This window comes from Notamacropus eugenii, chromosome 7 (genome assembly GCF_028372415.1).
Source record: "Notamacropus eugenii isolate mMacEug1 chromosome 7, mMacEug1.pri_v2, whole genome shotgun sequence".
Classification (NCBI taxonomy): domain Eukaryota; kingdom Metazoa; phylum Chordata; class Mammalia; order Diprotodontia; family Macropodidae; genus Notamacropus; species Notamacropus eugenii.
In genome coordinates, this window is record NC_092878.1 from 13,866,440 (window position 1) to 13,891,776 (window position 25,337).

At 44.3% G+C, this 25,337-nt stretch overlaps 2 protein-coding genes across 12 annotated transcripts in view; one reads left to right on the forward strand and one right to left on the reverse strand.

The window, feature by feature from the left end:
- Nucleotides 1-1,154: 1,154 nt before the first annotated feature.
- Nucleotides 1,155-17,379, forward strand: PARP2 (poly(ADP-ribose) polymerase 2). 3 transcript variants are annotated; one of them, XM_072623030.1, is made up of 19 exons: nt 1,155-1,368; nt 2,209-2,362; nt 6,936-7,075; nt 7,604-7,816; nt 8,588-8,746; nt 9,252-9,319; nt 10,014-10,064; nt 11,379-11,475; nt 11,982-12,057; nt 12,641-12,743; nt 13,748-13,913; nt 14,122-14,260; nt 14,913-14,976; nt 15,064-15,198; nt 15,459-15,586; nt 15,773-15,872; nt 16,470-16,568; nt 16,884-17,008; nt 17,101-17,379. In XM_072623030.1, exons 1-19 carry the CDS (start codon nt 1,155-1,157, stop codon nt 17,258-17,260), a joined length of 2,391 nt encoding a protein of 796 aa, XP_072479131.1. In that variant the 3' UTR covers nt 17,261-17,379. The 3 variants fall into 3 exon arrangements, with proteins under 3 accessions (XP_072479131.1, XP_072479132.1, XP_072479133.1); XM_072623031.1 differs by having other exon boundaries at nt 9,255-9,319; XM_072623032.1 differs by having other exon boundaries at nt 1,155-1,314.
- TEP1 (telomerase associated protein 1) overlaps nt 17,326-25,337 on the reverse strand; it is a 63,371-nt gene continuing 55,359 nt past the window's right edge. For 6 of the 9 annotated variants that reach the window (XM_072623016.1, XM_072623015.1, XM_072623014.1 and 3 more), the window contains 13 exons: nt 24,897-25,010; nt 21,133-21,240; nt 20,407-20,539; nt 20,237-20,313; nt 20,014-20,146; nt 19,552-19,706; nt 19,269-19,390; nt 18,896-19,045; nt 18,600-18,699; nt 18,144-18,249; nt 17,877-18,040; nt 17,674-17,778; nt 17,326-17,554 (listed from right to left, as the gene is read on the reverse strand). In XM_072623016.1, coding sequence (XP_072479117.1) covers nt 17,432-17,554; nt 17,674-17,778; nt 17,877-18,040; nt 18,144-18,249; nt 18,600-18,699; nt 18,896-19,045; nt 19,269-19,390; nt 19,552-19,706; nt 20,014-20,146; nt 20,237-20,313; nt 20,407-20,539; nt 21,133-21,240; nt 24,897-25,010 — 1,590 coding nt within the window. In that variant the 3' untranslated portion in view covers nt 17,326-17,431. Of the gene's footprint in view, nt 17,555-17,673; nt 17,779-17,876; nt 18,041-18,143; nt 18,250-18,599; nt 18,700-18,895; nt 19,046-19,248; nt 19,391-19,551; nt 19,707-20,013; nt 20,147-20,236; nt 20,314-20,406; nt 20,540-21,132; nt 21,241-24,896; nt 25,011-25,337 lie in introns of those variants that run through there. The other 3 variants (XM_072623021.1, XM_072623017.1, XM_072623022.1) reach the window with 2 other exon arrangements.

Here is a 25,337-nt window from a genome sequence, read left to right on the forward strand (position 1 = left end):
CCAGTACAGAAATTATTGACCTCCATAATAACTTTTGCTATTTTTTCTACCTTTATAAAAGTCCTTTGGTAGTTTAACTGGTTCAGAATTGAATAAGTAAATTAATTTTGATAATATTGCAATTTTTATTATATTGGTTCAACCTACCCATGAACTATGAAAGTTTCTGCAGTTATTTGTTTGCAAAAGAGTGTTTTTTACTTAGATTGATAGGTGGTTCTAGGTATTTTATAGCTTCTGCAGTCTTTTCGAATAGAATTTCTCTTTTTAGCTCTTGGGATTAGATTTTGTCAAAAATCCTTTTTAGCATCTATTGAAACAATCATACTGTTTTTTATTGTTTATATTATGAAAATTATTCATTATATTTCATCTTCTTTATGTTGAAACAAACTTGCACTCCTGAGATAAATCTAAGCTGGTTATCATGTGAATCTTTCTAAAATGTTGCAGCTTATTAATTTTTTAAAAGCACTTTTGCATCCCTGTGGTTAGTAAAAGTTGCCCCACCATTCCTATTTGCATATTCCCACCCAACCAGCCAGCCTAATTGTGTTGCCCAACATACATTCTTCTTCTTTGCTTTGGGAAGTCCAAATCAACTATTACGCGCCTACCGTGCGCTGCCAACTGTCCTACGTGCTGAGGATACAAAGTAACCCTTCCCCGCCCTACCCTCGCTGAGGATACAAAGTAACCCTTCCCTGCCCACCCTCGCTTTCCTCTCACTTAAAAGAACGGGCGTGGGAGAGTAGTCTGAATTGGGTTATGGGCCCCGCCAGGTGGCCCACCTCAGCCATTGCACTCACTTCGCCGGCCGTGAGTCGTTTCCAAGCCCGGTCGGGGGAGGCATCCGCCCCGGCCACCCACGGGGGGTGGAGCCCGCAGGGGCTTCTCCTGCCCAGTCTACCCCCGAGCCGGGGCCCATTCTCTGGGAACTCACCCCCCCACGATCGCGGGAGGGGCCCTGCTAGGGCCGCTAATGGCCCTTGTCTCAGACCTTCCCAAGGGCTGGGTCGGGGAGTGACGTAGCGCACTCAGCTTGTGGCCCCAACGATGAGCTTCCCTCCGCCCTACGTAGCTTTTCGGTCTGAGCGGCGCTATATAAGGCTCATCAAATAGGTATTCTTTCTTACAGAGGGTGAAATAATCCCATGATACTCGACGGCATGCAAATAAGAGCTTGCGTCAGAGGGCAGCGCGGCCGCCAGTCTTTCCTAGCGCGGGAAATCCCGTTTTCTGGCGCGGTCGCCGGGGACGCGCGCATGCGCCGTAGCCAGGGAGCGCTCCAGGAAGCCGGACCGGCGGGACTAGGTCGGAGCGCTATGCCTTCGGGCGGAAGGGGTAGAAGCGTCGGCCGCTCCCGAGGTTCGGGGGCCCGGGACTCAGGAGAGAGGGGGCGGTGGGAGCGCTCCTCTCCCCCCCCCAGCCGAGCGGTCTCGGGGGTCGGAGCGTTCCGGGCTCGTTATTGGAGAGTCTGGGGGGAGGGGCTTCTGTTTGCCGGGGTATGGGTGGTGCGGGGGGGCAGGGGTCCGGGCGGGCGCAGGGCCGGCTGGTCTACCCCGCTCTCCCCGCTAGAGCGGACGCGAGCCCTGGCTCGGTGTTTTCTCCGTCCCCCTCACGGATCGTCGGTTCGGAGCAGGGAGTAGGAGAAGTCAGCCAGCATTTATTGAGCACCTGCTGTGTACTGCGCTGTTCTGAGTCCCCAAGAACGGCCGGGGCCAAGAAATGGCCCAGTGCCATCTGTTCAAACAAGGCAACCATCGAGTTCAGCCCGTGTTCTTACACATCTAGAACCAGAACTAGAACGCAGTTGTGTCTCCACCCTACCCCAGGGCTTCGCACTGCCCGGGATGTACACAGCAAGCATTTCATAAATGCTCCCCGGCTTAAGCTGACCAGACAGGGAAGAGACCTTAAAGGCCATCGAGTTCAGCCCCTTCATTTACGTATCCAGCGCTAGAACTGGACCTTAGTGACCATCTAGGCCAGTCCCCTTACAGATGAGGAAACTGAGACTCAGAGAAGTTACACCTGTGTACGCAAGACAAGGGGAACATAAGACAGCTAGGAACTGTCCTTGGTAGCAGTCCAGGACTGGCACTCATCTCTATCATGGTATTTCAGGTTCCCTTTCCTACTCTCTCTGATCCACCAGAACCCCCGTCCCTATTGGAGGTTCACGTTCCATTTCTGTTTTCTCTCCAGGTGCTAGGGTGAAGCGTCAGTGCCCAGAGTCAGAGTCTGAAAAGGGGGAGGCAGCCTCATCTGCCCAGGAATTTCGTTGGCAATGGGAAGACTCAGAGGGTGTCTGGCATTGGCACTCTTCTGCCCAGGACAGGGAGATCACAGAGGCTTTCAGGTCAGTCTTATTCAGAATTTCCTCTTATTTTCTATACCTGAAGTCAAGGATTTAGTCCGAAGGATCAGTTTCCCTGGGGATAATTTCCTATCCTAAGAGCAGGAGAATCGACTCCTTTCAGGGACATGCTCTGACTTGTGTTGTCACTTACACTGAATTAGTCTTATCCTGCTTTCTGTGGTAGAAAGTCACTGACTACGTCTAGTCCATGACCTCAGAGAGTTTCCTGTTCATGCTAGTGTATTAGGACAATGGCACTGGGTTCTGCACAAGGCTTAACAGAGTGCCATTCACAATAGATTTCTGTAGACAGATTAACAGAAAGTGTTAAAATAGAATTATTAAAATACAGGGAAAAAGTCACTGAAGTGTTAATAGATGAGTTTCCTGTTCACTCCATTCTTTTCTCCATCTCAGAAATATTCTGTAGTAATTAGTTCTGTGAGATAATGATAAGATTCACGTGGCAAATTTTTGACTTTTTGTATTTTAGGTTATGCTTGGCTTTTCTCCCGTCAGAGAACTACTGATTCTTACACTGGAAAATCAAATACCCTTTCTCCCCCTGCTGTCAGTCCTTTTCAATTGATTCTGTCATGGGATTTAGTTTGTCTTTCATTTTTGCCTCTTTAGGGATTAATAAACTTGAATACAAAAAGAAGGAAAAGGCTGTTCTTGTCCTTCTAGAGCTCATAGTCTAATGGAGGAAACACACAAATATGTACAAACAAGCTCGGTACAGGACATTACTATGTTAGAGTCAAGTTACAGTGTGTCCAGCTGTGGCTGATCAGACCAATATGAGGGCAATACAAGCTTGGGATGCGCTACCATAGGTTGGGCACAAATTGTCTATGTGAACATTTGGGGTGGATTCTCTAAATTTGTGAATCTTGAGTTTCTTTTGAGCTACTTCAGTTCTGCTTTGTTCATAGAATGTAGCACCTTCTCTGATGAGGGCACACCATGCTAGATGGTCCTGTGTCACATAATCAGTTCCAGTGTTCCTAAGAGAGAACTTGAGAGTGTCCTTGTATCGCTTTTTCTGGTCACCTTGTGATGACTTGCCCTGAATGAATTCTCCATATAATAGTCTTTTTGGCAAGTGAACCTTTGGCATTCAGCAATATGGCCAGCCCATTACAGTTGCTCTGTCTGCGGTAGAATTTGAATGCTTGGCAGTTGCCGTCATGAAAGAACCTCAGTGTCTGGTACCTTATCTTGCCAGGTGATCTTCAGAATATTCCTAAGACAGTTCAAATGGAAGTGATTGTTTCCTGGTTTGGACAAATAGGAAGTAATTAAAAGAGGGAAGGCATTAGAATTAAAAGGGGTTGGGAAATGCTTCCTATAGAAGGTGGGATTTTTAAAAAAAGAGGGAAACAAGTATGTGAAGATGAGGAAGAAGAATGTTCTAGGCATGGGGGACAGATGAGCTGAGAGATGGACTATCTTCTTCCTGGAACAGGAGGCTGGTATCAGAGTATGTGAAGGAAGGGAGGGGATTGGAAAGGGAGGGGGGTGGCCAGGCCATGGAGGGCTTTGAGCTCTAAACAAAAGATTTTATATTTGATCCTGGAGTAGAGCAGTGATATGTTTGGACCTGACTTTAGGAAAGTCACTTTGGGGGCTGAATGGAGGATGGGGAGGGTGAGGAGACTTTAGAGAAGGAGACCCACCACCGGGTGATTGTAATATTCCAAGTGTGAGGTGATAAAGCTCTGCTCTAGAGTGGTGTCAGTATCAGAGGAGAATAAGGGACATATTTGAGAGTTGTTCCATAGGTTTTACCAACTGATTGGACATGAGGAGTTGGAGATAGTGAGGAATCAAGGATGACATCTAGCTTGTGACAAGAATTTTTAAATATAGTCAGGACTGGACGGGTCCCTCACCTGAGGATGGCCAGAGCTAAACAAAGCAGGGCAGAGTCTGGTGAGTCAGGAATCAAATAGTGGTTTAATTTCAGAGTGAGGAAGATGCTTGAAAGCAAAGTCTACCTTCCAGAGAAGGAGAGCTTACTTGCTTATGACAGGGGTATGGTTTTTAAGCATGAAAACCACAAAGGACTGGACTCTAACACAGTCGTTCTTAGGTCTTGGGTAAACAGTTTCCACAGCAAGCCCACTCGTGCAGGCATTTTCGGGACAGTACAGGCATTCTTTGGTCCTGTGGGTACAGTCTCTGAGTTACTAGAATTGTGGAGTTTTGTGACTGTCTTGAGTCATTAGGGTTGTTGAGCCTTGTGATTGTTCATCGGGGTGCAGAACCAGAATTAATGTGGCAGGAATAGAAGTGTATTCACTGGTTCACTTCACTTTGCAGTTATAAGCACATATATTGGTAGCATATCAGGAGATATGATTGATCCCTTTCTGTTGCAGCACATTTGGCTGCAGCCCCATCTCTCAGGTCAGAATCCCCTGGGAAATAGGGAAGCTCCAACAAATATAAATATTTAGTATAATCATTACACATAATATGAAAAGAATAAATCCTGATTTTGGGTTTTGCTGTGGCCGAGATCATCTAGAGGGTGAACAAAAAGGATTGTTGTTATACCAAGCTCAGGGCACAGCTTGCTTGCTGGGCCTTACATCTGGAAAACAGGGTGTCTTCTAATATCTTGACACTTGTGAGCCTGAGGAACTGAGGATGGTGTTGCCCTGGACAATAATAGGGAAGACAGAAGGTCGGGGGATGGTTTAGGGAGAAAGATATAATCTACTGGACATCCAGTTCTAGGTGTCTGAAAGGCAGTTAGAAAGGCAAGATTAGAAGTCAGCAGAGAGATTGGGGCAGGATAGGTAGATCTGAGAGTCATCAGCACAGAAAAATCCATGGGAACTGATGAGATCACTAGCTGTAGAAGGAGTAGTAATATAGAGGGAGAAGAGGGCCCAGAATTGAGCACTTTGGGACACCCATAGTTAGAGGCTATGACTTGGATGACAGTCCATTATTTAGAAGATATGACTTAGATGAGAATCTAGCAGAGGAGGTGGAGAATGAAGGCTGTAATAGATAACAGGACTACAAAAGAAAACTAGGTTTTCTCTCTGAAAACTTAAGAGAGGAGAGTGTCCAGGAGAAGAAAATGATCAAGTGTCAAAAGCTGCAGAAAAGTTGAGAAGAATGAGGACTGAGAACAGGCCATTGGGTTTGGCAGTTAATTATTAGCTTTATCATCATTAGCTTTGGTGGAACAAAAAGACTGGAAATCAAATTGTAGGAAGTTAAGAAGTGAGTGAGAGGAGAGAAAGTGGGGGCATGTATTACCCTTTTCAAGGAGTTCAGTCACAGAGGGTAGAAGGGATAAAGGACAGTAGTTAGGGGGATGAAAGTATCAAATGAAGGTTTTTTGAGGATGGGAGAGACATAGGCATGTTTTGCAGGGAGTAGGGAGGGAGCCAGCAGGGACAGATTGAAGATAAGTGATGGAATGGAGAGGACACGGGGAAATCTGTTGGAGGAGATAGAATGGGATTGCTTGTACAGGTAGAGAGGATAGCCTTGGTAAGGAGTAATCATGTGAGACAGGTAAAGGAGGAGATAGTAGAAGGTAGGGGTGTGTGTGTGTGTGTGTGTGTGTGTGTGTGTGTGTGTGTGTGTGTGTATCTATCTTTCTAATGAGTGATATGAAATAAGGAAGGAGGGAAAAGAGAGTTCATGGCAGATGGCCTTAGTTGTTTTTTTTTTCTTTTTTGCAAAATATGAGGCAAGGAATCTCAGCTGAGACGGTGGGGAGAGAGGGCGCTGTGGGAAATTTGAGGGGGGATGAAATGACTTGGAAGAGTTGCTGTGGAGAGAGGGATAGTGAGTTGATAAGGGAGGTATGGTAAAATTGTCTAGCAGCATTGAAAGCCCTGTTGAGGTTGTGTAACATGAGTTTGTAGTGAACCCAGTCAGAACAGTTGCATGATTTTTTTCCACCATCTTTTGCAACACATGTAAAGACATGAAGGTGTAGGAATGATCCAAGACTGAGGGTTGGCAGGTTGCAATTGGTGATATGATAAGGGAGGTAGGGACTCAAGAGACCAGTGTAAAATTGAACTGGTTCTCCAAGAGGTCAAGATGGAGAAAAGACGAGGGTGTGGCTACTGCAGGAGAGATGGCCTGGGAGAAAAGGTCAAGCAATTAGAGATCACCGTGTGGACAAAGAATTGGATTGGCAACAGAAGGCAAAGGGACAAATGGAAAACCAATAGATTATGGTCAGATAAGGGGATTTTGGAATTCTTGAACATGAAAGTACTATATTTTGTGGGTGATTGCAAGATCAAGGGTATGACCATCTTTGTGTGTGACTGAGATGGGGTGAAAGAGTAGGTCATGGGAAGTGAGGTTGAGGAACTGAATGGGTAGGGTATTTGAGGAAGGGTATGTATGTATTTTGAAGTCCCGTAGTATGAGGGCATGAGTTGTGGAGGAGAGGAAAATTGTGAGCCATGTACTGAACTCGTTGATGAATGAAGGGGAATGATCTGGAGGTCTATAGACAGCAGCTACCAGGTTTTGATTTCAGGAACTTGGGTAGGGATGATTGTCTCAAACTGGGGTTATCTTTCAGGAAAGGAAATGCTTTGGTAAATATCTCATCAGAGGGTGGAAACATGAAGCTTCAGATGGACTTCAAGAAGATGGTCCAGAAGAACACAAAGACAAGGACCGAGAGGAGGATTGCTGTTGCTGTCAAGGAGCAGGGCTCCTGTAAGTGTGTATTCATTTATCAGGAGGTATTCATTTTAGGGACAGATACCATAATTCCATTATTAATTATTTTATCATAGATATGCTTGTTTTCTATACAGATCACATTTGTTGTCAACATAATGACTATAAATGTACCTCTCTCTAGTCATAACACATTTTGTAATATGAATATTACCCTTATTCCCTGGCACTGTCATTAAAAAGGATTTTTGTTGGGTTTTCTTCATAGACTATAACAGAAAGTCAGGGAACTAATTTGCCTCTTGGGATTCTATATTAGATATTTTGGCTTCCAGGACCTTTGGGTGACACGTTGCTTGCAAAAGACAAAGCACCTAAGTAATGTTTATTGACTCAAATTTGAAAGACCCAATAAAACTGGAAAGAAAGAAATGCAACTTCTCCTTTCCTTTGAGACCTTTCTGATGCATACTTTAGAGTAGAGGGGGTAACTCAGAGTCTTACCTTTTATCTTCCTCACCCTAATTCCTACAAAACCCTCCTTTTGATATCGTTACACTTTAGATTTTGTCTGGCAGTGGCAGAGTGATGAGAATGATGACTGGATCCCATATGACGCTAAAACTTGCCTGGCTCTGGAGGCAGCTCTAGCAGAAAGCAAGGAATCAAAGATAGATGTGATGTTTGGCCGAACACGTTATACTCTGGATGTGGGCAACATGGTACAGACCAATTGCAAGAGTGGGTATCAGCGCAGAATGGAGCGTCGGCCTTCAGGTATGTGTGGTCATTTGTTTAATGAGAAATGCCCGAGATTCAGTGTGGGATTGATGTATGGAGAAGGAAGCAGGCAATGTGATATTCTTATGGCTATAATAAGGAAGAGGGAATGAGCTGTACAAGGGCTGCTGCAGTGTACAAAGAAGTACTGAGACATACTGGGAAATGGAACCCGAAGAGAACAGGGGATAGAGAAGGAGACACTCAGGAGAACACTTGTTCATTGTTTTAGGATAGGGAATGATTCCTTCACAGGAGCATGGGGAACATTGTGAAGAGTAAGTCTCCGTTCATAGAGATCAAAGAGTCACACCAGGAGTCACAAAAAACGAGACTTTTAGGAGCTCAGATCTCTAGCTCGTGCTCAGTCACTGGTTGACAGATGACTTGGGGCCATTAGCTCTTCAGGTATTGTAGTTTAAGGAGGAAAATACTCAGAGACAACAGTGATGTCAAGAGTATTGGGCATAGGAACTGTTGGTAACAGATGTGTTGAAGTTTTAGCTTTTTTTTCTACTGCCCAACCCACTCTGTGAAAAATACTTGTTTTTTAGAGAAAAGATCATATTTTATATTTCCTTCATCCTTTTCTTTTTTAAAATGCATTTTTATGGATATCTTTTGTTTTTATATTTTCTAAAATATTCCCCTTGTTTCCTTCCTCCACCGCACTCCCAGCGAGAGCTCAAATATAATAAAGAGAGCTCAAATATAATAAAGAATTCTGTCTTTTCTTTATGTTGTGCTTCTCTCTTTTTTTTCCTTTAGTGGCTGTGGAGTTGGCTGAAGCTAATGGAGGTAGTACCAGAAACATATCCAGTGTTTTATCTGTGGAGTGCCCTTCTGAAGCCAAGAAAGCTCGAGGAGTGAAGGAAGCCCCAGGGGCAGAAGATACTGAGAGGAATGACGAGGACAAAGAGAAGAAAGGTTAGTTTTAAGTGAGAGAGAAGGGAAGACCAAGGGCAGTTTGGGGGAGTAGCCTCTATTGGCCCCTTCAGTTCTGTTGGGTAACTTCTGAGCTACTTTGAGATGTGATCTGAGATATTGGCACTAAAGGCTACTGGCCCTATCATTCAGCTAAATCTGCTATCTCCAAAGTTTTCAGGGATCTCTTAATTGCCAAATCTAATGGTCTTTTTCATTCCCAATCTTTCTTGACCTCTTTGCAGCATCTCACTCTACTGATTTCTTTCCCCTCTTAGTTCTCTGTTCACTCAGAGGGTTCCTTCTCAGTTTCCTTTTCAGTCTTGTCATGCCCATTAATCAAATGTATTCCCAAATGACTCTGTCTTGTCCTCCTTTTTCCTAGTTTATCCAGACAGGATTGGTCAGGAAATAGAAAGATTACTATATGAAAAGGGCGCTGGCTAGCCCCTACATTTTTCTCTGATTCCAGCACCAATGGTAAACAATGCTGTTTCTGTCTCCTCAGTAGTGAAGACCTTGTTACTGAAGGGCAAAGCTCCAGTGGACCCAGAGTGTACAGCTAAGGTGGGAAAGGTGAGAGACCCTTGACCTAATCCTTAATCAAACTGTTTTGCCACTTTCCTTTAGAAAATAATGTTCCACCTTTGGTAGATATTGCTGCTAAAATAGGATTTAGTGCTAGTGACTCATCTCTCCCAAGACTGGAGGATGGTGGGGCACTGTCAACTTTATCTCCCCTTTGTCAGCAGATTGTGTGCCCTGTCCCCAAAGAACCCATTCCACAGGAGGGGAAGCATCCACTGGGTGTGGGGCGGAGGTAGTAAAAAATTGTGATATAAGATCCTGCTTCTGGGGTTTGCAAATGGGGAAGAATGCCTTGGTCAGGGCCACTTCTGGCACATTTTCATTGAAGTTTTGCTCGTCAGAACATGTCCCAGTAGAGATGAGAAAAGTCCTGAGGTCTTATTCAGGGCCCTGTCTATCCTGGTGTTAGAGAGAGTAGACAGAGTGAAAAGAAACCAGCATTTGGGGTTCCAGTGCAGCCTTCAACAGTGACCAGCCTGTACGTGATTGAACAAGTTGTGTAACTTCTTTGAACTTCATTCTTCTCTCTAAAATGAGGGCAGTGATAGTGATTGAGAACCTCCCTCAAAGTATTATTATAGGGATGAGATTGATTATGTAAAGTTTTCGCAAATTATATATATACGCATAGGTATTTTTGGTAAATGCCAGCTCTCCTTATATCTAACATGTCATCTTCTAGGCCCACGTATACTGTGAAGGGGATGATGTGTATGATGTTATGCTGAACCAGGTAAGAAGGAAAAGTCTGTTTGAAAAATAACTTTCTTGTAAATTGTTAGGGTCCTATTATTTATATGTTTCTAATTCAAGATTCCTTACACTAGGTATTAACTGGCTGGCAAGACTCACTATAACCTAATACTAGCCTTGCCTACTATTAGAATCAAATCTTTCCCAAGACTTCTTAAGCTGAAGCTGTCTGTCAGCAGGTTTCCTTGAAGAGCAAAATAAATCACTTTATCAAAAATAATTCCTTGACTTTTATCAAGTTAACATATAGTTCTTACTTAGGAGTGGTTAAGGGGAGGGGAAAAAAGGTAATCTACTTACGAGGTCCCACCAATGACAACAGCCTTTCCAGTTACAAGCCTGTTACGCTGCCTTATGCCCACTCTTTCTTCTTTCACTGGGAAACTGGCAGTTTCTTTTATGCTTTATCTTCAGAATGAGGACTTTGGGTGAAGCATACTAGAAGGTCCATTCTAATTCTAGAGTTTTTAAACTCTGTTTGGGAGACTGGGAAGGGAAGGGAAGAAAGGTCTGTGTCCATAACCAAAGAAAGTGTGTGCTGGACCAGACGGTGCAGGGAACAGTATTCCATGTGAAGATCAAGCTCTACTTTGTGGATTTTCCCTCACTTCAATCAATCCACAGCTGTCCTCGACTCCTGATGCTACTTGATGGTCACATTCTCCCCAGAATGGCCTATGTAGCCCCCACTCTACACCCCAACCTGAAGGGACAGAGGTCCTTGCCCTTTGTCTTCTTCTACCATTATCTTGCTCTTAGCCTTTGTCAGATTGCTACAAAGCCACGGTTGTGATCAGTACCAATGAAGAACAAACATCTAGAACCAAGAACTGGAGTAGTCCTGCTCCTCTAGGCTTGAGCGAGGTTGTTTCTTTGTAATAAATACATTGTAAAATTATTTGTTGTTTTCCGTGGGAAAAGGATCACTAGAGACTAGAATGGATTAAGAATAAGGAGACTCGAATGGCGTTAAGGATGGGGAAGGATGAAAAAGTGGGAGAAAATGGAAAAAGCCAGAACCAGTTCCTTGAGGCTAAGTTCGGAGCCTAAGGATGTTCATTGATCCTTAGAATTGCAGAATGCTTTCTAAAAGCGATGAGAAAATGACAGTTTCTTTTGATTCTCATTCCTCTTCTTCAGCTCTTTCTCATAAAATTAAGTTTTCTCTCCCACACTGCTCATTTCCCAGGAAAAAATTGATGTTTCTTTCCAAAGAAGAGTCATTTGTTTATGTGCATGTCCTATGCAACCTGACTTATGTTTGTGTGCTCACTTTTTATCTCAATCATTGTAGACCAATCTCCAGTTCAACAATAACAAATATTATATCATCCAACTGCTAGAAGATGATGGACAGAGGAACTTCAGTGTCTGGATGAGATGGGGCCGAGGTGATGGCTGTAGCAGGGGATTTGGGGGTGTGGGTGGGGTTCAACATTTAAAAAGTTGGAAGGACAATTTGCTAATAACTGAAGGCTTTTCTGGATTAGAATTGATCATATGGGAACCCTGAAGGGTAGGAGTGGTGCAAAGATCAGTCTGGGTTTCTTAAGGAAAGAAATAGAGTTCCTGCTCCTGAGGTGGAAGTATGTGCCAAGAGCAGCAGTACTCTTCTGAAGACACTTCCATCCTGCAGCATCCAAGAAGACCCTGTCAAAACTATGAGCTCTTTGGCAGTTAGTTTTGGGTCTCACTCTCTTTTATGGCAGTTTTAATATGTATCTGCATTGAGAAAATCAACATATCCCCAAACTCTGCCCTTAAACCACTGGCCTGCTTTTGGCCTAGCAATGAATAACAGTCATAAAGAAATGATGTTTTTCTCTGTCTTAAAGCAATCGTACAGTGCTTGAGTTTTTCTGAAGGACTGACATTCTCACTGGCATTTCCTTTGTAGTTGGGAAGGTTGGACAGCACAGTTTGGTGACCTGTTCTGGGGACCTCAACAAAGCCAAGGAAGTATTTCAGAAGAAGTGAGTGGCCTAGCAAGTGGGTAGGAAAGTATTCTCCAAAGCATCTCTTCTTTTAACTAAGATGTTACCTTGTTAGTCAAGTAGGAATTATCAGCTTAATCCTTCTGAAGTTGACTAAAGAGGCTACAAAGCATATGGTATAGTATATGGTACAGGGCTGGATTTTTTGGGAGGATGTCCGGAGAATATCTAACTAGAGATCAGAAACTGTCTTTACTGCACCTTCCCCCTCACCACCATCCTTCCCCCCATTATGTATCCTTAGAAATACCTGCTTATCAGGACAGAAAAATGGGAGCTACTTGGGCTGTCCTAGGCTTTTCTGTGTCTAGGCTTAGTGATTCATGTACATATACATTGAAAACTCCAGGATTCTGTTTTTCCCTCTAAATTCTCTCTTTCTTGCCCTCTAGAATCCCTGAGTACAGCTTTTATGGGAAAGTGATGTATGAGAGCATTCTGTGTAGTAAATGGGCCTTTGAGAAGATCCCTTGTGAGGAGGCAGATTTGTCCTACCAGGACTGCTGAAAATGTCCTTGTAGCTTCATCCATGGGATATTTCCCCCTTCTTTGAACTCCACAGATTTTTTGACAAAACAAAGAATAGTTGGGAAGAACGTGGCAGCTTTGAGAAAGTTCCTGGGAAGTATGATATGCTACAGATGGACTATACAACTAATACTCAGGTATACCCTAACCTTAACTCTGGGAAAAAAACTGTTCCATCTCACTGTCAGGATGAGAGTTAGCAAAATGGCCTTGCTGTAGTCAGCACATCTTAGGTGGAGCTACCTTTTCCTCTGAGGATTGACCATTCCCTGAAGATTAGAACTCACCAATTTTTGTGACTGATGAGCCTGGTTAGTTGGGGCTATGAGAATGAGACAGGGTAGACAGGAGGAGGGAGCAGATCTCATGTCCTTGAAGGTCATGGGGAATTTTCATTTGCTGCTTACGGGTACATTAGTGGATGAGCAGGGTATAGAATAAGAAAGATAATGGTGCATTGGTAAGATTCCATCTGGAATATTGTGTTCAGCTCTGGCTATTTTTTAAGCAGAGGGACAGTGAAAAATGGAAATGTGACCCAAAAATAGTGACCAGGATAGTGAAGGCTCTGGAAATAGCCAGAGGAATTACAGATATTTGGCTTGTAAAAGAGGACTTGGGACTTGATAACTATCTCAAAGTATTCGAAAAAGTTGTTATTTGAAAAGGAAATAGCTCTGTATTGCTTTAGAGTACAGAGGTAGGAGCAATGGGCAGAAATTAGAGAGGCAGATTTGGCTCAATGTAAAGAATTTTTTTGAGAAGTAGGTACAGTGGATAGAGAGCTGGCCTTGCAGTCCTGAGGATTTGGCTTGAAGTCCAGCCTCAACTCTTTGTGGTCACGTGACCTCTCCCTGCCCCAGGCAGTTCTTTAAGACTTCTTTACTAAGGACTTCCCCGTCTACGTTGGTGGAGGAAATTCCTTATGCTAATGAGATCACAGGTGTAGACCAAAAAAAGAAAAAAGAACTTTGTAAAGATAAAAGATGTCTAAAAATAGCCTCTAAAAATAATGAATTTGCCCACAGGAGAGGTGTGCGGGCAGAGACTGCCTGGGGGGTTCGTAGAAGAGATTGGTATAGTGGATAGAACTCAATTACCTCTATATTCCTTTCCAAAGAGGTTCTATAATCTGTCTCAGGGTGAAGAAGAATCAAAAGAAAGGCCATTTGCTCCCATTTCACCTCCCAAAGTAGAGTCTCAGCTGGAGCTTCCAGTCCAGGAGTTGATAGAGTTGATTTGCAACATTCAGACCATGGAAGAAATGATGGTGGAGATGAAGTATGATATCAAAAAAGCCCCACTGGGTATGAACCCTGTATTGAATTCTTTTCTTCTTTCCCCAGTCCCCAAAGCGGGATATTCTTTCTCCCCCATGAATCTAGTTTGGACTTCCCTGGGTCGTACTGAATTTGAGGTAGCATAAGGAGGGGGAGCCTGGAGTTTCTTTTAAATGATCTAAAGGGAAAAATCAGAAATTCATTGAGGAAATCTGGTCTTTGACTGGGCCTACAGGGAAGCTGACAGTGGCACAAATCAAGGCAGGTTACCAGTCACTTAAGAAGATAGAAGATTGTATCCGGGCTGGTCACAACGGGAGGACCCTAGTGGAAGCATGTAATGAGTTCTATACCAGGATCCCACATGACTTTGGGTAAGGTTGCCTCTGGGATACCACCATCATAACATCCCTCCAGTCTTCTGTTCTCTCCATCAGTGCCAAGAACTTTACCAAGCAGAAGGAGTAACTTTATTGACATTCTCTTAGCCCTTGAGAAACAAATCTACTCAGGAAGCAGGGAGTCTGTGAAATAGTCTCTTGTTTAGGAATTTGATTACATCTCTAATCTTCAGCTAAATTAGAGTTTGTAGCTTTAGAAAGAATTGGCCCTAGATTATAAACACCAGGGGAACATCCCTTTCTTTGACTGCCCACAGATTTATTCCTTATTATTTTCCACAACTTGAAAAGAATCACAGCCGTTCTCCCATGAGAACCTATTATCAGGAGACGAATCAAGTATCCATAAACATCCCATGTAGAAGGGAATTCTGCAGTCCTTTATGAATCAGGCCTTAGTTAGAAAATGAGCAAGTTCTTCCTTTCTGTAAAGACTCTTCCCTTATTCATAGCACCTATTTCTTCATATCCCTGGAAATCCTATTCTGGTAATCTGGTATCTTAGCCCACTTTTTTATGGGGTTTATTTTAGCCCTTTGACTCATTCTTCTTGTGAACCACTAACACTTCTGTACACTAACAATTAAGTACATAACAGTTTGCTTCTTTCTATCTCTGGCCCTAGGCTCCGCACTCCACCACTAATCCGAACAGAGCAAGAATTGAAAGATAAGATACAGCTTTTAGAGGTGAGATACGTGAGTTGATGGATGTCCTATTTCCCTTAGCCCTATTAGCCCCAGGATCCATCTCTCACTGCTTTATCTTATGTCTAGGCACTGGGAGACATTGAAATTGCTATCAAGCTGGTGAAGACAGAGCTAAAGATCCCAGAACACCCACTGGACCAGCATTACAGAAACCTGCGTTGTGCCCTTCGCCCCCTGGACCATTCCTGTCATGAATTCAAAGTGATAAAAGATCTTTCCCCCACTGAAATTGCTTCTGTTTCCTTTTCCTATTATTGCTGATATTAGGTTCTAAAATCCATATCAAAAAGGGTCCATATTTTTACCAACTGTAAGATTTTTAGCTAAATGGGACCTCTTCCTAAGTGGCTTGTGAAATCTGTTGGAGACTGAGATACTTCTGCCTGCATGTATCGAGGAGTCCATGGGGTTAGTGATCCCAAGCCTAATAAATCATTCATTTCTTCCATCCCTTCATCCAGGTGATCTCGCAGTATCTACATTCTACCCATGCTCCTACTCATAATGACTACACTATGACCTTGCTTGATGTCTTTGAAGTGGAGAAAGAGGGCGAGAACGAAGCCTTCAGGAAGGATCTGCCCAACAGGTCTGAGTTTATTTCTGGCCTTTGTGTGAAAAACTTCTGCCTGATCTCCAGCTAATTTCCTAAAGAACTGAATATGGTCATGTGATTTGCAGAGAGGGAGGAAAGGAAACAGACTTGGTCCTGTCCATAGCCTAGAAGGAAGGGAAACACCAAAGATACAGGTTGACACTAATGGCTCTCCTTTAGGATGCTGCTATGGCATGGTTCTCGATTGGCTAACTGGGTGGGGATCCTGAGCCATGGGCTTCGCATTGCCCCACCTGAAGCTCCTATCACAGGCTACATGGTAAGTAAGGTTGGAGCCCTCAGGTGGAACGAGAAGTAGGCATGACCTGTCTGATGTCTTTAAAGTGGAACTCTTCTGTTCTGGTGACAATTCCCGAGGTTCCACATAGCTCTAGTCTGACTGATACATTTAGTTAGGCCTCAAGTCCCTTCAGTGGTCATGGAAATTGTGTCTGTGATGTCTGGGACTGATATAAACTGAAGTGTCTTTCATCTCCCCATAGATTCCCAAGCAAACTTCACAGTGGTTTCTTAGGAAAATAGAATGTGGAATCTAGATATTTTGAACCCCTTTAATATCTGAAGATTTTCTTATAAGACTTTAACTTCTAAAGACTTTTTATCAAAGCTTCTAACTCCTCAAACAAAGCAAAAAGTACCTGGGGGTTTTTTCCTAGTCCTTAGAAAGCCAAAGGCTCCACTCCCCTCATGTCTACTCAACCAAAGCTGTGGGAAAACATAGCGAAAGCTCTAACCCCAGGAAATGAGCTCATCTTTTGTTCAAGATGTTTAAAATCTAGGCTTAGTGGTATAATCAGCTACATCTTTTCTTCTACGTGCTCAGCTGCTGACCTAGGTGTATATCTGTCATTTGCAGTTTGGAAAAGGAATATACTTTGCTGACATGTCCTCCAAGAGCGCCAACTACTGCTTTGCCTCACGCCTGAAGGATGTTGGGCTGTTGCTGCTATCAGAGGTGAGGAAAGGGGCTCACTTTCTATCAGTCCTCCTTCTCAGGGTGGGAGGAGAGGATGAAAATAAAGACTCTTGGCGCCATCGCTTTTCTGCTGGAATGAGGCAGATGCCAATAGTCTTCCTTCTCAGAGACAAGCATGGTGATTTACTGGGAGTCAGAAGGTCAGGGTGCAAGTTGTAGGCCTGCAAATTATCAGCTCTGTGACCTCAGGCTACTCACTTCCACTTTGACTGTGTTAATAAGAGAATTGATGACAGTGATTCTGCTAAAGTCCTTCCCAGACGTTATCACCATCCTGGACATTTTCTTTTGCAGGTAGCTCTGGGTGAATGTAATGAGTTGCTGGAGGCCAATCCTGAAGCAGCGGGACTGCTGCAGGGCAAACACAGCACCAAGGGAATGGGCAAGATGGCTCCCAGTCCCTCCCATCATGTTACTCTGTAAGTATTCACAGTTATCTTGACCACTATTCTTTCTATTCTTGGACCAGACAGGTTTTAACAAAGCCTTTCTATCTTCTCTCTTTTGACAGGAATGGAACCACAGTACCCCTAGGACCAGCAAGCGATACAGGAGTTCTGAACTCACAGGGCTATACCCTCAATTACAATGAATTCATTGTCTACGACCCGAGCCAGGTTCGTATGCGATACCTGCTAAAAATTCGATTCAACTTCACCCAGCTCTGGTGAGGGAGAAGGTCCTTTGTTCTCTGCCCTCTTCAGATTAGCTCACCAGTGACAGATCAGACAATACAGAACTTGTGATTTTGCTGTTATTTTTGTATAATAAATATATTGACAAGACGGCATTTATGGCATCTTCACACTGTGTCTCCAGATGATGGTCTCTGTCCAACCATCTTACTCCCATGAAAGAAAGTACACGTGGCCCTGGGCATCTCCCACAGCCAGCTGCAGGGTGGACATAGGCCCAGGTCTTGGCTCCACACAGCTTACTGCTCCCTCACAACGGAAGAGGCCCCTCTGTAAGAGACACAAGGATACAGTCTCACTTTTAAGGCTTTCACTATAGGATCTGCTCAAAATACTCGGGTTTTCCCTCCTTGTGCCATCCAAGTTCCCATATGTGCTGCCATGCTCACCAGCTGTAGGTTGGACCTGTCCCAGAGTTTCACATCTCGGTCCTCGGAGGCTGTCAGCAGCAGTTCAGGGAGCACATGGAGGGCTGTGACTGAACCAGAATGGATCTGAAGAGATGCAGAGCAGGGAGTGTCAGGCATGCCAACCTCCCCCAGAGTGCTACCTACTATGAAACCCTCTTGAAACCCTTTCCGTCTAATCTCACCTTTTTCGACCACCGTGTCTCCAGCTTCCGGAACTTGAATTCCTCATCTGCGTCCTGCTGTGTGTTGCTCTGCCATATGTAGCTGGTGTCCCAGTGTCCCTCAGGGGTACGTTCTGCCATGTTCCAAAGGACCCCTTCTGAGCTGGTACACAAGAAGGCCGAGCCTGCCATTCCCAGGGCAGTGTTAGAATCAGAGCAAGCCACCAGGCCCTCAGCATGTACCTTTACCCCTTTAGATCTATTCTCTTGGATCCTTTGCCAGCTTACCAGACTCAGGCTTGGCTTGGGTTATCCACAATGGAGTTCCTCTGGGATTTTCCAGCTGTAGATTAAAATTCTCTATGTGCTTCAGTGTATTTGACTCTTCCTGCCGCTGTCAAGGGACAGAAGGGAACAGGCATGTATGCACATGTGTGCGTATTATTTTCTTAACCAGCCAATTTCAGTCCAGATTCAGCAATAGTTTATCCGCAGAATTCCCTGAACTATAGTGATCTGCAAACCTTAGCCACACCATAGAAACCGACCTTTGAGTGCCCATATAGGAGATGCAAAGTATCAGACGTTATTTTGTCCCCAGTGAACTCTGTATAATTAGGCAATTAACATGAATGCATGTTAATCCACAAGCCAGCCACCATGCTAGGTGCAGAGAATCAAACTATCTGTTTACTTAAGGAGCAGACACTTAGAGAAGCATTTAGCTACAAATGCAAGACTTACATAGACAGAAAGCGAAATGTCACTCAGGGTGTCCAGGACAAATACACCATGTTCCTTGTGGGTAGAAAACATACTGTGTGTATTGAGAGGGAATTCATACCTAGAGTGAAAGGAATAGAGATTGACCTTGGAACCTTTTCTCATGACTCAATGGATCTGTACCCATGGACTCATAAACAGGATCAGCTTTAGAGAGAGGAGGCTCGTGCTACGTAAATTAGATAAAACCTTCATACCCTGAAGGTTCTTCCCATTCAGGTCTCAACTTAGAAAGGAGGCAGTACCCAAGATCTTACCAGGATTCAGAGACAGGAGAATCAGGATTGAGTAGCAGCATCCCCAAAAGTGGCTTTGCTAAGATGAGAGAGCAGCTGTCTGGGGCCAAGTCCATACCAGAGAGCAGAGAGTGCCTATCCTCCAGGTTCAGTTGAAGGTTATAGCCCAGGCTAGGAAATTAATAGAGAAGAGAAAATTGTCCAAATCCTATTGTGTTCCACCAGAGCCACCCCTGATCCGTTGGGAATGAAACAGATGACGAAATCCTTTTCCAAGAATCAGAATTCTTCCAGGAATGTTTTACCCAAATATTGAAAAGGGGCAGTGATCTGACCTGAGTTCCCTTTTGCTCAATGACTGAAGCCCCTGTTACCTGCATTTACTCCATTTCACCTGCAAATGTTGGGCATGAGGCCCTCCTTTTCCACTCGCCACTTGCTGAGGTTTTGGTCACTGATCAGGGCAAAGAAGGTTTGGGGAGAGGACCAGCACAGGGCACTGATGCAGCCAGGGGCCTGGTACAGATCACAAGGTAGGCTCAGTGTCTTAGACCCCGAACCAGCCTTCCTGCCCAGCCTCCCTTTCAAACATAGGCACAACCTATTTTCCTAGGGTACACTACTAAGTACTAAGCCCCAGGTGAAGCCCCAATAAAACTGAACCTACTTTTACTCACCTGAGCTCTGGCTACAGCTCTGGCCTCCTGCCAGAGGATTAATTCCCCAGCCTGGTTGCCAGACACTGCCAAGGAGCCATCCGGAGCCCAGGCCAGAGCAGTAATGGCTGTGGGCCTCCCACCAGCACCTACATCATCTGGAGAGCAGGAGAGGCCTCATCAGAGGAAAAACAAGATACACCGACTATACAACGCAGTCAACACAGGCAAGCAACACTTATTCATTTGCAACAGTGAATGAAAAGATACATCTCTCTTTTTAACAATCAACACAACAAACTATTTTGGGGGAATATACTTTGTCAGGGAGCTGGCTGGATGTTTGCTGGGGAGTATCTGTAGTGTCCAAATTTAAATTTAATAAGCACGTAAGTATGTAGAGATGCATATACTAACAGTGGAGCTAGAGTTGTAATGAAAGAAGAAGTGCCTCTAGTCACAAGCTTTCAAGCCCACACTTACCCACTTTCTCAGGCACATGCCAGAGCCTCACTGAGCCATCTTTTGAGGCAGTTAAGAGAAGACCCAAGGTCTCTGAGGCTGCAGCTGAAATGACTGGACCACTATGTCCTAGAAGGGTATGGGTCTGAAACACCTGGAAGGGAAGAGATGGTAAGTCAACAATCCATACAACTATGGGAAGGGCTTCATTATCTTCCCTCTTTCAACCCCACTGAGGACTCACCAACAGTGGATGCCACAGCCGTGTGGCTCCATCTAGTCCAGCAGTTACTACCAAGAGCTCTGATCCAGGCTGTCCAGCTGATGAGAGACAGATGGTGGAGGGAGGAGGTCAGACAGAGAGAGCGCCAGGAAAGGAAGAAGGAAAGGGATGGAGGACGGGCATTTTGTCACCTGCACGAGGCTCCTGGATGGCCACACAGTGGCTGATGGGTCCAGAGTGGGCGGGAATGCTGGTCAGCTCCACTCCTCGAAGGTCCCACACCTTTAGTGCTCCGTCCCGGTCCACAGATACCACGTGCTCCTCCTGCTCCACCCCACCCCCATATCAAAATTGTGGTTGTGTTGAGGACAGGTAAGTGTGGGTTTTGCCACAGTTTGTCTCACCACCCACACCCATTGCAGGAGAAGGGAAAGAATTAGATAGAGCCTTAAGCTTACATGATATGGAATAATCAAACCTAGGGAGATAGTTAAGTGGGGGTCACCACAGCAATTTAGTAATGAGCTCAATTCTGATGTATCACTCTCCCTCTCGTACAGCATCCCTTACCTTCCTACCAGACCCCTAACTCTTACTTCCCTACCCCATCCAAAGCAGCTCAGTCTACTGGATTGTGAGCTCCTAGAGAGCAGGGTATGTCTTCTGCCTTTCTTGGTATCCCCAGATCTCAGCTCGGGCTCTAGTACATAGTAGGTGTTTAATAAATGCTTACTGACTGACTAATCAATACCCTTGAAACCTATACAGACAAATTATTCAGGACCCTTGATCATCCCAATTATACTTTAGTATAAGACCACCCTCCAAATCTAGATTCTTCCTAAAGAGTATAGCTCACCCAACCTCCCCATGATCATTTCCTCATCATGAAGCCCACTGCCCCATTTCTATCTCACCACAGCAATCACGGTGCTCACTGCACTCTGATGACCTAGAAACTGGCCAAGCTGCTGGCCGGACACTGGGTCCCACAGCCGCACAGAACCATCATTGGAGCAGGAGAGCTGAAAATTAGAGGTCACAGATGAGAGGCATTCACGGTTTCTATTTTTATTTAGCAGTGGCTATATATAAAACATAGGGCTGGAAGCACAGTCTGTCTTCACTCCCTTTCAGAGTGGCATCCTGTTGGTACTGATTTGGCAAAAGACTAAGAGATAGATGCCTGCCTGCTTGCCTATCCATCTGTTTAGATAAAGAGCTAGCTAAAAAAACTGTCAACTGGGCTGCCAATCAATTGGAGAATAAACCAATCATGAAATACGAATGTAATGGAATATTATTGTGCCACAATAAACAATGACTATAAGGAATCTGGAGAAACAGGAAGATCAGTGTGAACTGGTAGAGTAAAGCAAATAAAACCAGGAAAACAACATGCACAGTGGCTCTAATAAGCCAAAACAACATTAAAATGAAACCCAATGTGGTAACATCACAGTAACCACTCTTGGCCCTGGGTGAAAAAGAGGTGGACGTGCACCTCCCTCCTTTCCTTTGAGAAGGAGATAATTTCTGGTACAAAATGTTGTACATGTTGTCTGACGCTATCTGATAATTTCCCCACTAAGCACTTATTGTCTTCCTAACTTTCCTGTCAAAGGTAATACCATCCTCCCAATAACCCAGTCTTATAAAGCAGGTGTCATTCTACACTCCTCACTCCCTTGTCCCTCACAGTCAGTCTACGGCTAAGGCCTGTCAATTTTACTTTCATAACCTCTCTCATATATCCCCTTCTTCTGTCTGGTCACTGCCACCACAATCTAGTACAGGCCCTCACCATCTCATACCTGGACTATTACAATAACCTGGCTGGTCGACCTGCCTCAAGTTTCTTCATGCTCTAGTTTATCTCCACAGAGCTGTCAAACTGATCTTCCTGAAGTGCAGGGCTGACCATATCACTCCCTCCTGTTCAATAAACTCTTGTTCTTATTCAGTCGTATCCAACTCTTCGTGACTCCATTTGGGATTTTCTTGGCCAAGAAACTGAAGTGGTTTGAAATTTTTTTTCCTCCAGCTCATTTTACAGATGAGAAAACTGAGGCAAACAGGTTTAAGTGACTTGCCCAGGGTCACACGGCTAGTAAGTGACCAATGCCAGATTTGAACTCAGGAAAATGAATCTTTCTGACTCCAAGCCTGGTACTCTACTATGCCACTGAGCTGCCCCCAATAAACTCCAGTGGCTCCCTGTCACCTCCAAGATCAAATATAAATCCTTTGTTTGGCTTTTAAATACCTTTATAACCTAGCCTCCTTCTGTCTTTCCAGTCTTCTTACACCTTGCTATCCACCATGTAATTTCTAATTCACTGACTCTGGCTTCTTTACTGTTTCTTGAGCAAGATGCTCCATTTCCCAACTTCAGGCATTTTCAATGGGTATCCCCCATGTCTGGAATTCTGTCCTTTATTTTCATTTCCTGCCTTCCTTCAAGTTCCAGCTATAACCTTACTTTCTACAAGAAGCCTTTTCCTGGTCCGGGTTAATGTCAGTGCCTCCCCTCTGTTCATTTTTCCATTTTCTCTTGTTTATACATAATTGCTGGCATGCTGTCTCCCCCATTAGACTCCAAGCTCCTTGAGGGTAAGGAGTGTCTTTTGCCTTTCTTTAGATCCCTGGTGCTTAGCACAATTCTGGGCACACAGTAGTTGCTTAATAAATGTTTTGTTGATTTGACTTAGCATTGTGGCTGTGTCATCTCCTCCTGAATACGTTTTCTTTTTATGATAAGCGTTCCCTTCTGGTCTTCCTCCTACAGGACTGCTCCATCTCAGGCTCTTGGATTATTCCCGTCATGTCTACTTCTCTCTATATATACTCTCCCTTGGATCCACTTCATGGGTTCAACTACCATCTCTAGACAGCTGAGTCCCAGATCTATATGTCCAGATCCACTCCCTCGCCTGAGTTTCAGGTCCACATCACCACTGACCTACTGGACATTTCAAAATGGATGTTCCATAGACAACTCAAATTTAACACGTCCAAAAAAGAACTCATTATCTTTTTCCAGGAACCTACTTCTCTTCCAAACTTCCCTATTACTGCTGAGAGCACTACCATCTGTGAAGTCTCTCAGGTTCTCCACCTCAGGGTCACCCCTGACTGCTCACCCTTGCTCACCCTACACATCCAATCCGATGCCAAATCTGGCCACCCCATCTTCACATTTCTCACGTTAAGTTCCTTTCTCTCCATTCACAAAGCTATCACCCTAATTCAGGCTATACTATCTCTCACCTGGATTGTTGCAGTAGCTTCCTCATTGGTCTCCCATCCTCAAGTCTCTTCCAACTCCAATTCATCCAGTCACCAGAATGAGTTTCCTAAACTGCAGATCTAAGTCCATTACCTGCCTTAAGTCAACAAACTCCAGGAGATTCTGACTGCCTCTAGGATCAAATTTAAACTCCTCTGTTGGGCATTTAAGACTTTTCATAACCTGCCCCTATTCTGCCTTTTCAGCCTTCCTAAAAATTCACCTCTACATATTATGTGGTCTAGCCATACCTGCGTGCTGTTCTCCACGAGTGTGTTCCATCTCCATTTGTCTCACCTCTGTACTGACTGACTCCCATGCCTGGCATGCTCACCCTCCTCACCTTTGCCCTCTTGGGATCCCTAGTTTCCTTCAGGACTCAGCTCACCTGCCACCTTCTGCATGTGGCCTTTCCTGGTCTCCCCATCCCTTTCCACTCCCTGCTCCAGATGGCAGTGCCCTCCCCTCCCTCCAAGGCTACAATTTTTCTGCCTTATGTGTGATCTATATATACCTGCATTTGTATATGCAATCTCCCTCATTAGGATATAAACTCCTTGAGGGCAATGAATATTTAGTTTTCGTTTTTTCAATGTTTAAGCCACTGACAATGTAGGGTTTGTTATATAGTAGGTGCTTAATAAATGCTTGCTGGTCAATTGGTTTTAACTGTCTTTTTTTGTGACGAGGAAAGACTCATGGTTGGGGATAGTATATCAGGGAATGCCTAATGTAAAAACAAAAGGTGTCGATCAGAAAAAGGAAGCGATATCTACTTAGAGGTGAGAGTTGGAATAAATGAACTCCTACTACAGGAGTACTCTGATTATCTGGGCCTGGGGTCAGGAAGTCCTGAGTTCAAATCTAATCGCAGACAAATACTAGCTGTATGACTCTGGGCAAGTCACTTAACTTCTGTTGGCCTCCGTTTCCTCAACTTTAAAATGGGGATGATAAAAGCACCTACCCTGCAGCGTTGGTATAAGGCTCAAATGAGATGATATTTATTAGAAAAAAAAAACCAACACAGTGCCCAGAACATATAAATTCTTATTCCTTTCTCTACTTTCCCTTATTCAAAAAAGCCATGGGAGAATCTAGAGTTGGAGGCAAGATTCCTGGACCGCAGCCCTGGACCATCATCCATGTCATGCCCACCAACTGTGATGCCACTGTATACATGATGTACAGTAAGTCACTCTTTTATTTGCACATGCTTTTCTATCATGAACCCACAGGAGGTACAACTATATTCATTGCTACCAGACACAGATCTTCAAATCCCATGGAAGGAGTGGGGCCAAACTAAGGTGAGAATGGCTGACAGGCTTAGGGAGTCTAACATCTGCCCTATGAAAGCATCGTTTCCGACAGAAAGGATTTCTCACTTACCAGCATAGCATCTTTGGTCCAAGAACAACCAGTGACCCAGTCACGGTGACAAGCAGGAAGGGAATACATTAAAACAGGAGTCTCAGGTGTCCTCACATCCCAACACAGAAGACTCTGTAAGAAAGAGGCGTTAGGATTAAGGTCAAACCAAGAGAAAAAGGGACAGGTGCATTAAGGCTAGAAAGGAGATTGGCAAAGAAGTGAGGCAGATATAGTACGAAAGGAAGGCAAGTAAATAGAATCAGATGCCTAGGACTGACAGCACCCAGACCAGAGAGAATATAGGGACAAAGTGGGGAGGCAGAATAGATATAAACATAAATGGAGATGGAGATACAAATGTAGATGCAGATGTGGACACAGATGTGGAGGCAGGTGTCGCTATGATATGTAGACAGATATCAAATAAACTTCTATCTAGGATTTGAGAGAAAATAAATT